Here is a 15130-nt window from a genome sequence, read left to right as displayed (position 1 = left end):
CACACACACACACACACACACACACACACACACACACACACACACGATTAATATTTCAGTGTTCCCGTTGACAAAGACAGGTCATTGTCATCGTGATTTTTCACATCTCACTGACAGCCCCCCTCCCTCCATACCTGTGTCTAGCACCCAATCTCCGTAGCGACAGCAGACTCTCATATGATGAGATAACGATGAGTTCAGATGGAAAGGTTCTGTAGCTTTCATCCTCTCAGGATTGTTTCCAGCCATATTTCTCAGACTATAATTTGGTTATGGAGTTGATTTGTCCAGTTGCTTCTGCTGTATCGCCCATTATGATTTAATCACCCAGTCTGCCATTAGCTCATCCTAAAATGACCTTTCCGTCTCAGTCACACTTGACATTCCTGTTGTTTTTAAGTAATGTAATGATTTATATTTGCTCCCCTCTGATGTGACATTTAAAGGGAGACATATGACCACTTTAGTATAAGTTTATTACTCCCCCGTGCTTCAGGGGTACGTTTAATCTTTAATGGACAATGCCTTCTAATATAAAAAAGAGACACAGAAAAACGATTGACTTTCAGTAGCTTTGGTCCATAACTATCAGAAGGAAACCCCTCCAACCCTAGATATAAAAGAGAGCAGTGAGTTGGCAGGTTGCTCTGGTACCCGAGGGCCCCAATGAAGACAGCTCTAGCGCCTGCAGAAAAAAGGAGATGAACAAAAAACCATGAATGCAATTAAATCTAGACAATACTTGGCTTCATTGCCACTGATCAGCTTGTTTGTGCAACACTGTCAGGGCAAGTGTGTTTCTTATCTTCCTGGTGCTTGCCAGTTATCACTTCCTGGGTTAGAGAGGGGGGGGGGGGGGATTAGGCCTGTCCATCTGTTGGCCTGGACTCCTCAGCCACTGGTCTGACTGGGCAGCTGAAGAGTGGGTTGCAAGGGGAGGGGAGCAGTGCAGTTATGTAATATATGTAAATGCCTTTGGACCTTGACAGATGTGCCGGAGAATGCTTTTCAAGGAGTAGAGTGTTGTGAGCTTGAGTATTTTCATCCTCGTCCGTCTCTGTTTCATGAGGCAAAAATATAGCTCTGCTGCTGAATTTAAATATGTGTGCATTTTGAGTGATCAATGCATTCTGCAAGCTGAGATTTCATTTCATGGCTGCCTCCAGATGGCGTATCCGTGCCGATAGCTCAAACTGAAAAAGGCTTGCTGTTGGCTTTAGATGGTGAATGCAGTCGGAGTCAACAGCTGCAAACAAGACTCGAAAACTGAATCTCAGCTGGTGACGGAAGGGACTGTGGAAGTATTTACAACAACACTCAAATAGAGTTGTTGTTGTTTTCCTCTTTTTATCCCATTTCTATATAAATCTAAGAGTTGCCAACAGTGCTCTCTCTCTGTTTCGTCACGGTTTGTCTGAATGACATCAGGTGGCATTAAAAGACCCAGACAAATGAACTCTTGGCACCAAAAACAGGCCGTCTTTTCTCTCTCTCTCTCATTCTTCCCTCCTCCCTCTCTGCTCCTCCCCTGCTGTGTTTGGGTCGCTGGGGTAACCCTGGCCTGTTTCTCCGCTCGGTTAGCCTACCCTGCTATTAGAGGTCTGGACGGATGGAGAGAACAAAAAGAGGCGGAGGCAAAGGAAAGATGGTGTGTTTCCCAGGCACAAACTCAGATTTGGGGACAAAAAATAAGAAAATGGGAGGAGGTGGAGAGTAGAGTGGACTGGAAACAAACACCCAGGCTGTTTAATCGCTCACACTGTCAGCTCTGTGTTTCTAGATAATGATACCCAGTTTTCATTGACGCCTGATTTTCAATGCAGCAAGTACTACACCAACATCACTTTTAAAAATGGCACCTTTTCGATCATCTCCAGAGGAATTATTCTAGGGGTGTTAAGCATAATTGTATTCACAAGTTAAGGAGTGTCAGGCTGTAACATATCCTGCCTCCTTCTGCCTTAAACAGCTAGTTTAAGAGATGTGTTATGCAGTTTAAAATGCTACCCCAGGGAGACTCAACTTGTTATGTAAAAACTGAATATTTAAACCTGATTTTCTTTTAAAGAATAGGAAAATAATTTATTTTTGGCACAAATGGCAACTTAAAATACGGGTACTGAAACAATATGGCGTAATGACCTGTTTTGACTTGTTAACCAGTTACTCACTTGTTGTTTCGTGTATACAGTGGCAGAGCCGGTGCCAGCTGTACCCACAGTAAGGGCATTGTTAGAGTAGCACAGCTGTGTCGGTTCAAAACAGCCAATCAGATTAGCCCCTCTTGTTTCATCAATGTCCGTGTTCAGCAGCCAATCAAAGCTTATTTAATAGGAACAAGGGCGGGTGGACAGCTGCCAGGGAAACCACAAGACCGTTTAGCTGACTGTTTATAAAAACACAAAGCACTAAAAAGCAGCGAGTCAGATGAGAACATTATAAAGAAGTAAACATAATAGGAGAATGGAGTTGATGAACAGTGCTGTGATCACCTATAACACCCTCAGTGTCTCAGCCTCTGTTTTCTGACACAATAAGTGACACCTGCCACATTCTAACATTTATCTGAAATCGTCTGCTAATTTTTAGTTGGCGGGATTGTAGCCACAGTAGTAATTACAGAACCACAAATACAGGGGGTTCATGTTTTTAAACTGCCTAGGGTGTCGGAAAAGTGTGTAATGACTGGAAAATGAATGCGCTCAACACGACCAGCGCCAACTTCCAGGCACAGACAGTAGCACTACATGTCTTTGTACTGTAAAACGCATCCAGATTAGCAGTAATTTACTGACGACTGACTTTTGATTCTCTAACCGTGGCAGGGCAACCGTAACCAGGCAATTGTCTAGCTTTTAATTTCTCTGCATGTGAAAGCCGTGTGCAGTATGAGTGAATCCCAGCAGGTAAACAGTTTAAATGGCAGCTGATTGTTTCAGCCTCTCCAACAGCAAAAGCACAATCACATGTTAATCAGTATGTCTATCTAGTTTGATATAGCATTCGCTTGTCCATTCGCCTGCAGTAGTAACCCAACATTAATCCAAGTGTAAGGAACATTTAGCTTTATGAATTTATGGGTTTGAGTATGTAGAGTGGCTTTAAAAGGTATGTCATGTTCTACAGTAGTATCTCGGAGATATCTGTGGGTGTTTCTCAATGTCGAGGAAGGCTGCTCCAGAGCCACTATTTTAAGGATGCTACGTCGTCGAGTCCCGCCGAATGACTGTTCCAATGTCCAGGATGCTTGGAATTCTACCGAGGCCGGCGTCCTTCGTTGCGGGATATTTCGAGGCTGCACATGTGTATCCTCCGCGGTCTTAAAATCCCCACAATGCTTTGCGCACGGACCAATTTCCAAATCTTTGGCGGAAATCGCGCTCTATTTAAGGCGGGGCTTCGCATATGACGCACACCGGTTGGCCTGTTCCACAATCTTTCGTTTTCTGAGGCTAGGAAGGATTCTTGCATCCCTTCCGAAGGACCTGACTCTGAGGGACTTGTCCTACCAAGGAAGCGTCCTCGACATTCAGAAACACCCAGTAACATCAGTAGCCTTAAGCTTAAACAGTGCAAAAACAGCAGCCTGTTTGTCTTAGGGTTGGGAGATATGTAAAAACGTTACAACCCTAGTATCTCCCCATTCTGAAATCAAACAACTCTATGAATGAAACAGTATAATCTCCTAATGTTATAATTTTGTTTACGGAATACATCTATTGAAGAGAGCATGTTGATCATTTAAAAATGATAATTTTATACTATTTTTTTTATAGTTTTATTCTAGTGTTGTAGTTTTAGAGAAGGAAATGCCTCTGACATGGGTATTGAGACCCGGTACTCAATTGGTGCTGGTACCTGATTGGTCAGTACAGGGATACCGAGTTGCATGATAAACCGTGCCACTTTTAGTATTTGTTTTACGTTACGTCCTTGTGATAACATTTTTTGAACCATTTTAAATACTGAGCCTCATCTCCTAGCAACCTGAACACTTAACATTTGGATCATAGGAAGAAAATGTGCTTGCATACATGAGTTTATCAATCTGTAATGCCAGAATCAAGGTGATGCCATTTCAGAGATTCCCACAGTGAAACATTCATTGATTAACTAAGCATGAAGTCAACTGAAGCTACACTGGATAGCTTTTTTTCGGTCAGAGCGTCTTTGATCAGGATGTAGGTCAGGGTCCAAGTCATGGACGCCTATTCTTGTCCACTCCCTCAGCTCCAAGGAATCCCTGCCATTCCCACACATCCCTCAGTGAGGAATTTCTGGCACGCTGTGAATGTGGGAAGTCCAAATCATGCAGGGTTGCTCACACATGTGCACGGTGTTGGTTTCCCTAGACCCGTAACAGCTGGTTCAGAAACGATGCGTCCATTTCAGCTGCTGGGGAGCCATTATGAGATTACGCCTGCATGTAACTGCTCTTTAATCAGATTGTGTGTGTGTGTGTGTGTGTGTGTGTGTGTGTGTGTGTGTGTGTGTGTGTGTGTGTGTGTGTGTGTGTGTGTGTGTGTGTGGCAAGTTGGCACCTTTTTCCCCTCCCTTGGCTGACTGACCATACCAACCGTCCATCTGTCTTAGTCCAGGCAGCTGTTGCATTCTCTTGGTGTTTTTCAAAAACACACACACACACACTTCGGCCACTCCCTGAGGTATTTGTCAGATTGGTATCTCAGGGTTAGTCTTGTAGCTGTGTTGTTCAGTAATCTGCTTTGTTGTATGACGCCCGTTTGACCTCTCGGGGGCCCCTAGAAGAGTGTTGTCATATTCTGACACACACGACCCAGTAACAGTCCTGACTTTAATGATGAACTGACCGTGTTGCGTTAGTTTTCACACAGCAAAGGATGACGGACATTTCTGGCCTTTCCCTCTCATCTGTGTTGCCCTTTCCCAGTGAGGGGAATAGCTATATTGGTGGTTACTATGATTCATCACTATCCGCTTTACACAGGACCAGTGACCCAGCAAATGTCTGAACTGATGGTCGATAAGGAAAGGTTGTTGTAGTTAATCGTCCGTTTTGTCTTACTGGATTGATGGACTTACTGGGAAACACAGTTTTCGGACAATAAATTATTCGTGGGAATTTAAGGCTTGGCAATGGACGCCAGTTTCTCTGATTTTCTAAATATGGACGTCGTGGAAAGGTAATAACCCCCCCAGCTTCTGCTGATGGCTTATTGATTACTAAAGAAACAAGGAATTTCCCACAGTTTATTGTACTTCAACACGTTCAGGGAAGGTAAACATTAACTACATGTTATTTACTTTTCATTTAGTATGCCAAGCAACTTCATGCATCACAGCACTCCAAAATAATTGAAAACTTCCTCTATAGCCTAATTAGCCTCAGAGGGCTGCCCCTTTATTGTCAATGTGCTGGATATACCTTTTTTTATACCCTCACCCGGTCATAACTGAAAATAACAAATTAAAACCTGTGGTAATTGTATTTGTTCTTAAGCTAGTTAGTACAGTTAAGAACCATGAAACACTAAATTAGCCTAGCTTTTGCTTGAAAAATTACTTTAATGTGGAATGTTGTAGATTGATAAATCAAATCATTACTTCAGCTCAACCCTCCATATCAAATAGAGGGATTAATCAAAATCGTAAATGTAATAGAAATATTTTACCCTAATTATGAGTAACAGTGCCTTAGATCAGTGGTTCTCAACTGGTGGGTTGCGACCCAAAAGTGGGTTGCGGACCCGTTTCGAGTGGGTCGCAGATGTGGGAGTGTAGAAAAAAAAATATAACTTTTTTTTTTTTTTAAACTTCTGTCACGTAGTGATAATCTTCTCAATAAAACATATTTGCTGATGTTTTTTCGAGTCTTCTGGCCAATCAGAATCAAGATTTTTGTCGGAAGTCCGCACGGAAAATAACTTTGCGGTATAACTATTCTTTATACATCCATGGGTACAACTTCAGATAAAAATGAACACATAATGAAATATGTGTTATACAGTTCAGCTTTGATTCCATCATCTCATTAAACCTTATTTAAAAGCATTCTTTTGTTCTGTGAAGGGATATAAGGGATATATGCACTGTACTTCACTTTAATTAATATTGTATGCTGAAAAGCATATATATTACAGCACGATTTTTTTCTTGAATAGATTTGAGATTTTCCAAATGTTGGGTCGCGATCTATTGACAAAGGAAAAAGTGGGTCCCGAGGCCTGACCAGTTGAGAACCACTGCCTTAGCAGTGTTTCCCACAGAATTTGATTCCCCTCCCCCCCGGCAAGAAAAGCCAAAGGCCCCTTAACCTATTCGGGTGGTCCATGCATCCACCCCCCCCCCCTCAAATAAGATAATACATGCGAGTTCATGGCTACTGTAGACAACGATCTTGTTGCTCTGTGTTGCGTTGTTAATGAGTGAAACACACCAGATTTGAGGATCTGTGGGATTTATTCTCCCAAAAATATCATTTACAATTTATAATTCAGGCATTTAGCAGACGCCTTATTCCAAAGCGATTTACCAATTACCGAGGGCTAAGTGCCTTACTCAAGGGCACACTAGTAGTGGTGTTCCAGGCAGGATTTGAACTCGCAACCTTCCGATCATCAGCCCACCTCACTATCCATTAGACTACCAAAAAAAACAAAAAACAATAATAATAAAAAATAAATAATAATAATTTTTTTTTGTTTTTTGTATGAGATCCATTTGTGGCGGACGATATTTAATTGTGGCGACCCGCCACAAATAAATCAATGTATGGGAAACACTGCTTAGATCATTTGATAATCAGGGTTACAGCTCTAAAAACAACAACGAAAGTCACATCACCACACACATTTCACTTTATGATGTTTTCTGAGGTAAACTGCTAAACACTGATACACGTAGACATACAGTTACAAACACAGTCTGATACTGTTGGTTGTAGAGCCTCAGCAGCAGGGGAGGAAAGATTGTGATGTGTATTTGATGATATATCCAACCCTACTGCACTATAAGGGCTCTCCCCATCAATCTCCCTGCCGGTGCTAAGCAGCTTCTCCGTCTACACAAATGCAGTGCAGGCATATTATAATGACTGCCCCTCCTACACATTGAGGATTACCTCCAGGAACCTGCCTCTCCAGAAGACTGGCAGATAAGCAGCTCACCTAATGCCACATGGGGTTCACACTCATACCCACAGTGTGCGGGTGTGTGTTGATAGCTGCTGATGTTCCTGCTTGGAAATATTTGCATGGGCTTTTCCGTGTCGACGTGTAGAAAACCCCACTTTGGGCGGTTTTGGCTGTCTGCTGGATTGGAATATCTCCCCTCAGGAATCCCGGGATTAGCCTCAACTGCTGCCACTCTGCCCACAGCGGACCGGGATCCCTTCAGCACATGGACCCAGAAGACTGTCATTAGCTGATGCTAGCAGCAGACCACGTTTCCCCATCAGCAGACGGAGCCAAATCCGCAGAAATGTATTGATTTAACCCAACCCGTTTTCTTTATTTTACAATTTGTGGAAGAATTATCAAGCATGACTTGCTGTGCAACCAATCACAAATGGCGGTTCGCCCAGACAGGCTCGGCCCTCATCCGTCTGACAGGTACAATGCGGGTACTAATGGTGGGTTGTTGATTGCGAGGCAGTAATAGATCTACGATGAGGTATTCCCCCCTTACTCTTTTTTCAACTCACCCTGTTTTGTACTCAAATTGCTTTTCTCCCCATTTATATTGCTTTTACATGGGGGCAGACGTGACTTAGAGTTTTAGTGGATGTCCACCGAGCTGTGGGTTGGTGGCTTGATCCCTGGCCCCTACGGTCAGCCTGACAACGTGTCTTTTGGCAACGGTACCAGACCTGAAATTGCTCCTCATGGCATTGCCAGCGATGTGCAAGTGTGTGAAACCTTATCGCCCCTTCCACACTTTGAGTGATCGCAAAACACTAAAGCCATAAATGTCCAAAAAACACAATGCTGAAAGTACAGGAAAAACAAATACTGAGAGATAAAGATGTGAAGTTGGAGTGTGTGCGTCTGACAGACTGACTGGTTTTCTGTCATAACAACGTTCTCTTTTCCTTCCTACTCTGTTTGCGCCTCACCCTGTCATTTCCTCTACCTCACACCTTCTAACTTTTGCTTGCTGATACTCTTAGGCTGTAGCAGCGAGAAGCTTTCCCTCCTGTGTTTGGGTTACTGCTGCGGCCATGCTGGAAAAACACTCGCAGCAAGAAGCTGAAACCGTATCAACTTTTTGAGAAAGGCGACCAGACGTCATGCTGCTGCCCTCAATCACATAACCAAATATCAATGGGCCTTTCAAATCTAATGGGTGAATCAAATGAGTGTCACTCAAACGGGCAATTTAAGTGACACACACCATTGCACAACCATGCGCTAATCACCACAACGCCTGATTCGGTGTGAATGCGAACCCCTTCAGTGCCTCCTCTTTCTCCCACACACTCTTTTCTTTCTCTAAACCCAGTTACAACAGAATGACTAGTCAAATTACCGCACACATCTTTGTCATTTTGCTTTTCCTTGTCCTCTTATTTGCTTCCTTTGCTCAGTGTGTGTGTGTGTGACTTGGCCACTCTATATTTAGCTGCTGTGCCACTTTCTCCAGTCGCAGAGCTCTGCAGAGCACAGGGAAGTGATGTCTCTGTGTGTAAACCTACCTTTTTGTTTTCGGTAGAAGAGACATTCCTCAACATAGAAATACTTCAACACAGCTGCAAACATCTACAGGGGGTTGTACTGTATGATATTCTTAAATAGCAGGATAGCATTGCATCGTGTTGAGATACTTCCAGATTGAATAACATTTAGAAGCAGAACATTCGACAGGGATCTATAAGCCGTGTAATCATCAGGTAATAAGTGTTGCACAGCATGAAATCAACGCTATATTAACTAGACCCTCCAGAAAAAAGGCGGGCAAAAATCCTTGATTATGCAATTAAACATGCAGGGTTTTTTATGTGATTTTATGCGGTGAAATTGCGGGAAGTTGTGAAATATGCGGAAAGTTGCGAAAAAGAATAGATTCAATGTTTATTTATTGTAAAAGCAATTGGGCTATTTTAATCACACTCTCTCTCACAGACACACACACACACACACACACACACACACACACACACACACACACACACACTGTGGTTTCCAGATTTTCATCTTGTCAACAAGTTTTTCATTGACCTTTGATTATCTTACTGGCGGATGGCCGACAGCCAATCAGACAACTCGTTGGTGGGAAACATCAAAGATTATCTCTGCTTTAGAAGATTAATTACGCACATGGTATAAATGATACTAACCTTTTGTGTGTGCACGTCGTATACACACTCCAACATTTAGATGAACACAGCAATGGCTGAGATATTACTACTGTAATTAATGGGCAATGATACACATTGTACTGTTGATAAAGTATATGGTAATGTTTAGCAAATACAGTTTGAAACACATCAGAAATCTGAACACAGAACAACATTTAGTTTCTCCATGTCCCTGATGCAAAACTAAAAGATGATGCAACATTCAGGGACAGGGAAGCAAACACTCAGACGATAGACAGATATGGTGAGGGTACAAAAACAAGAAGCAAAAAAACAAGATAAAAAAGCAAGTGCTTACATGCAGTGCAGTAAACCAGACAGCTGCATGCGACTGTATAAACAATACCAAGAAATAGTATATGATCACATGTAAAGATTCATTGATTGGACCATTGCCAAGAAAAACTCTTTGCTCCGTAGAAACGGGGAGACAGAAATGCCGTTTCTCACCGAATACATATGCAGAATAAATACATAAAAAAACGCACAAAAATAAATATATAAAAATAGCAGTCTTCACACACATGTGATAATAATGCAGCTATTTTAATTATCAAAAAATCGCTTTGAGTTATTGATCATGCAACATTTCCACACATTCTCTTGTCCAAACTTATCATTTTTTATATCAATTCATCTTTTCTATTTTTCAAATTTTGTCTATAAAATGTCAAAAGATTGGCCCATCATTTGAACATAGCGCACAAACTTTTCAATTGGTACCATTTACAGAAAATTCCCAGACAGATTTAATCAAATGTAACTATTTGCTTATTTTCTCTATTTTTATTTTGTTTTATTTGGCTTAATTGGTCATGATTATTTATTTTCCAACGTCTTAATAACTAAGGAGTTAGCCAAAAATATTCAACACACTCATTAATAATGAAATTGATTACTAGTTGCAGCTTAACGGAACACTTCTCTAAACAAAATGTAAATCTGGTTCCTCCAAATGGAGTCTCTCTCTCTCTCTCTCTCTCTCTCTCTCTCTCTCTGTGTGTGGTAGCCTCCTGTCATACATCATCAATGAATAACTACACACTCCCTCTCCGCAGGAGGAGCGCAGTGGGAAACGTAGTTGATCACGATCATTTGTTTTTTGTGGCGCCCTGAGGGAAGTCGGGAGACAAATGAGAGAAGGGAGGAACAGTACAAATAAAGACGCGTCCTGATCCTCATCCATCTCCTCCGGTGGCGGAAAGGAATTAGCATCTCATTAGCATCCAGTTATAAACACGACGACCTGCTGAGCGCAGAGACTGGAGTACAATCCACGGCACTCATTATGTAATAAATAGTGTGTGTGTGTGTGTGTGTGTGTGTGTGTGTGTGTGTGTGTGTGTGTGTGTGTGTGTGTGTGTGTGTGTGTGTGTCCCATTCAACTCCACACTATAAGACACTGTGTAGACTTTCAATGAAGAGAGACCAGAATTAAACAAGGCTGTTCCAAATGCTGTTTTATGAATTGAAAGCTACGTTCAATGTTTTTGAATTAAGCTTTGAGTCTGTCATGTTTTCTTTTTTTAAATGAAAATAACTTTTTTTAATGAATATCAGTTTTTGTTACATATATGGTTTTATACATGTTATTTATGATGCTGCTAGTTCACCTTATTATTACAGGTGTGTGCCTCTATTTTAGTGCAATAACCAGGAGAGCCATTTGACCGTACTGAAAATGCTGTTTTTGCTAAATGACATCAAATATGATTGAAACATTATTTTTGGTTGCTTAAAAACACGTTTTGAATTGACCTTATATCTATTTTTAAATACATTTTATCTTTTGTTTCATTACAATGCTTGGAAGTTCTTGAAAAATATTGAATTACACAGAATCCTACGGAGCCATAACCAGAATATGATTTCACAAATGATATTCCAAAGTGCTTATAATATTAGTGTTGCCTCTCCTTGTCTGCAACTGTAAAGAAATACCATGTTTGTACAGAATCAAGAGGCATAATGGTGGCGAAGTCCATCAGGACTTGTCTTGGCAACTGGAAGGTCACCAGTTCAAGTCCCGGAAAGACCAAGTGCTACCGAGGTCTCCCTGAGCAAGGCACTGCTCCCCGGGTGCCGTACATAATGGCAGCCCACTTCTCCTAACACTAGGATGGGTCAAATGCAGAGAAACCGTTTTGTTACATAGTGCCTGTACTACCTAATGACAATAAGTTCAATCTTCAATGATGGAGTGCAAAAAAAGCTGCCCATGAATTGAATATCAAAATTATGACTGAAGGTTTAAAGCTTACATCTATTTGGCACAGCCGTAAAATAAGATTTAATAATTTCACTTTCTCTCTCACTTCAAGTAATTAATAGTAGATTTAAGTATACTCATTCACTAGTGCATGTGAATAACATATGTTGACACAATGTACCTCTCAGATAAGGTCATTTCATACTGATTTCCATATAAAATGCTAAAACAGGAACATAAATAGGATTTCTTTTTTATGGCACAAAAGCCCAGTTGAAAAAAACAGATGTCAAAAACAGACAGGGGGAAAAAAGAGACACTTATTATATACTCGTCTGGTCATCAGTCACACAAACACACCTCTGCTCGGTCTGAAGGACAAAATCTGGGCTTCACTCTGTCCACCTGTGTGTGTTGAAGATGACAAGTGAGTTTAATCACTTAAGGGAATTGTGTGTCTATATGTAGGAGTTGTTTGAACAGGTTTTCATTTATTCGATATCCCCTGACAGCCATTCATTGGCTTCTGACAGAATGTTAGCTGTGCAGAGGAGGGATCTCTGGTTCCATCACGCCCATGAGATCCAGCTTGACATTTATACGCTGACAATTTATAGTTTGGATTATTGCTGTGGGTTTTTCTGCATTACTGCTCTTGCTAAGTATCTTCTTCCATTTATTCCAGACAAACCAGTATGTAAAACACATTATGTGCTTCGCCAGAGGATCTTTCCCAGAAATAGCTTCAGTTATTAGAAAGCCAAAATTGAGAAAATACTGAAGCTTTTATGAGGCGACTAAAGGTTGGGATTCATCATTGAATATGAACAGGTGGTGGCGGACATTTATTTACAGGAAAATGTCAGAGTTTAGTGGTTTAAGAGGAGGCAAAGTAGAGTTGAAGTGGGGAGCTACGTGTTTTTGAATTGTTCTTATCCGACAGATGGTTAGCCCTCTATAATAGTCGATTTAGAAAATGTTCTCACTGTGGTTTGTCGGGAAAGGAGAGAGACATTTTGAAAGTTGAATTGTGTCAATTTCTAAACTGGTAGTTGACGAATAAAAATGATTAAATGGGGTAATTGTTTAAATGATGTTTCACCATGTTAGCAGCATGGCTCAAAGGAAGGCAATCTGTCAGCTGTTTGGTCTGTTTTGTTTAAAAATATCTAAAAAAAAAACTATTGGAAGGATTGAGCTTGATTGGTACTTTCTTGCAATCATGAAGTTGACATTTAGGATTATTTCTTGCTAAATAATAAATGACACATTAAACTACCTTGGTGGTTAACATTATACCTGGTAACATCACTATGTTAGCATGATTGCATTAGACATGTTGTTCTTCTCAATTGAACTCTTGATTTGTTTAAGTCAGACCACAGAGCATTTTTGCACTTCTGGTTCCCTAATCATGAAGCCAGTGTTTTTATTCATTTGGTTATTGATTAGATAGCTGCATTTAGGTATGTGGTGCGAACAAGCTTGAAGAGTTTGAGATGTTTTTAGTAATCTACTCATTAGTTTGCATTGTTTGGCTGGTTGTGTTGACTCTTGGAAACTGTTCTAACTGGACCTTTCCACGTTGTAGATTTTATATTTATACCTGCTGGAACTGTAGTAATTTGTTGAAGCCATGCGATTGTGTTAAGTTTGTAAATGACCACATGTAATTGAAAGATGTGTGTCTATTTTTGATGATGGTAAGACTTCCATAATAATCAAAATTCAATACAAAAATCCTATTATGTTTTTGTGAACTTCAACTTCATCCCTGCAGCACACAGTCTACCATTTGGAATAGTGTTTTGCTTTAATCTTAGTTGACGGGAACTGAAGTGACTTATCGAAATGAATATCGCCTCACCCCATTTCACCTCTGTAACAGCAGGAGCTACAACAGCTCTTTGTTTTTCTTGAACTTCCCCATCGTTTGGCCTCACTTTGTCTCAGCGCTACTGTTTCTCCAACCACAGACAGTGCTTCCTCTTTGCTGTGTGTGTGTGTGTGTGTGTGTTTTTTTGTATTCTCCATTCAAACCTAACTGTCTCTCTTTCTCTCCCTTTTCATGATCCAGGTTTCAGGAGAAATGAGGAGATGAGAGCAATGGAGGTTCTGTCCATCCTCAAAGAAAAAGTCGCCTTTTTGTCAGGTAAGATTATTTTCAGTGTTTTCAAATCTCCCAAGTCAAGAACCTCGCTTGTTTGAGCATCCTAGTCTGATGAAACATGAAGTCCTCTCTCCTAAAATAAGCCATGCACTCTGCCTGCACAAACTCAAGAGGTCAGACTGAGGCCCAGACACTTGACCCTTGACCATCTTCACCCTAAGACTATTCAGAACACACACACTGACACACAGGCAGCCTTTGTTTAGTCAATATCAGCAGCAGGGGTAGACATTAAGGGTATTATCACTGGCCCCACCATTGTAACCACTGGCCCGGAGCATTCGTCCAAAAAAAATCGACTAATAATGAAGAAAATTAACACATTTGTTGCAATAGTAATTTATGCACTAACTACATTACTACTTGTACTACAACATTTGAATCATCAGTTCTTCCTCATTTTCCTCAATTGTTCATATTTGGTTTATTAAAATAATTATATTGTGGTCATTGTTAAAAAATGTCTGCTATTGTTATGAGTATTATTATTTGTATAATGCACTTTCTGCCTTCATGTCGTTATCAGGAGTTAGACATATAGTAGGTTAGATTAGAACCTTCATTCTCCTAAACTGCTGGGACATTTCCCTAAAGCCAATACCTTTTATATTTTCTACTCTTCACTTACTTGTCAGCATAGGTCGGCATTGATGTACAGAGCCGACAGAAGACCTTGTTTATATTGGCATCATATTGAGAGGTGCAGCCAGTGACGCGTCCTAAACCAGGAAGTAAGCTGCTGGTTCCCTCGACAAAAAGCAATGGGATTTCTCAAAAGGGTTTTGGAAAATAGCTGGAAATAAGGTCTGTGGAAAACAAACCTGTTTGATGAATGCACGTTTTTTTCAGACGGATAATATCCACATGTCTACCCTACTTTTATAATTTTCTAATAATAAATCTACTCGATAGATTATTTAAAATGGTTTTAGGACGCGTTACAGTGTGGCTGAAACCTTCTCTCCCTCTTCTTCTCATGCTCCCTGTCACTCTCCTTTAACTCCTCTGGTGACTTTCTTTAATTTGAAGAGTGTTTTTTGCCTGGCGCTGGCCGGTTACGCTGGTATTAAAAACATTTTGGCGAATGGTTAGGTGCGCGATAGTCTGTAGTGAAGAAGGAGGAGCGCGCTCCAGCTCACAGGGAAGCTCACAGGTTTGCTTTCACCCAACAACGGACAACCGCCTCACGGAACGCTATGTTGTAGCGTCAATAAGGAAACAATTTAACTAAATTGCTAGTCAAAATACCAATACCGCAGGACATTTTCTTTTTAAAGCCAATATTTTTAGTGGCCCGAGCGGGCACGTGGAAAGTGCGTTATGCCGGCCCGGGGTGTCTAAATAGTGCTTCCGGGCCAGCGGACCCCATTTAAATGTCGAGCCCTGAGCAGGACTGGATAAATATACTAAGCTACAG

General features: G+C 41.0%; 1 protein-coding gene across 1 annotated transcript in view; it reads left to right on the top strand.

The window, feature by feature from the left end:
* Positions 1-15130, top strand: part of LOC104962257 (triple functional domain protein-like) — a gene marked incomplete at its 3' end in the record, with an annotated part of 62543 nt that overhangs the window by 19907 nt on the left and 27506 nt on the right. Inside the window, exon 3 of the mRNA XM_010790679.1 lies at positions 13621-13695. Coding sequence (XP_010788981.1) covers positions 13621-13695 — 75 coding nt within the window. The remainder of the gene's footprint in view (positions 1-13620; positions 13696-15130) is intronic.

This window comes from Notothenia coriiceps, unplaced genomic scaffold, assembly GCF_000735185.1.
Source record: "Notothenia coriiceps isolate Sejong01 unplaced genomic scaffold, NC01 NC01_scaffold00034501, whole genome shotgun sequence".
NCBI classification, from domain to species: domain Eukaryota; kingdom Metazoa; phylum Chordata; class Actinopteri; order Perciformes; family Nototheniidae; genus Notothenia; species Notothenia coriiceps.
This window is presented reverse-complemented; position numbering and strand designations above follow the sequence as displayed.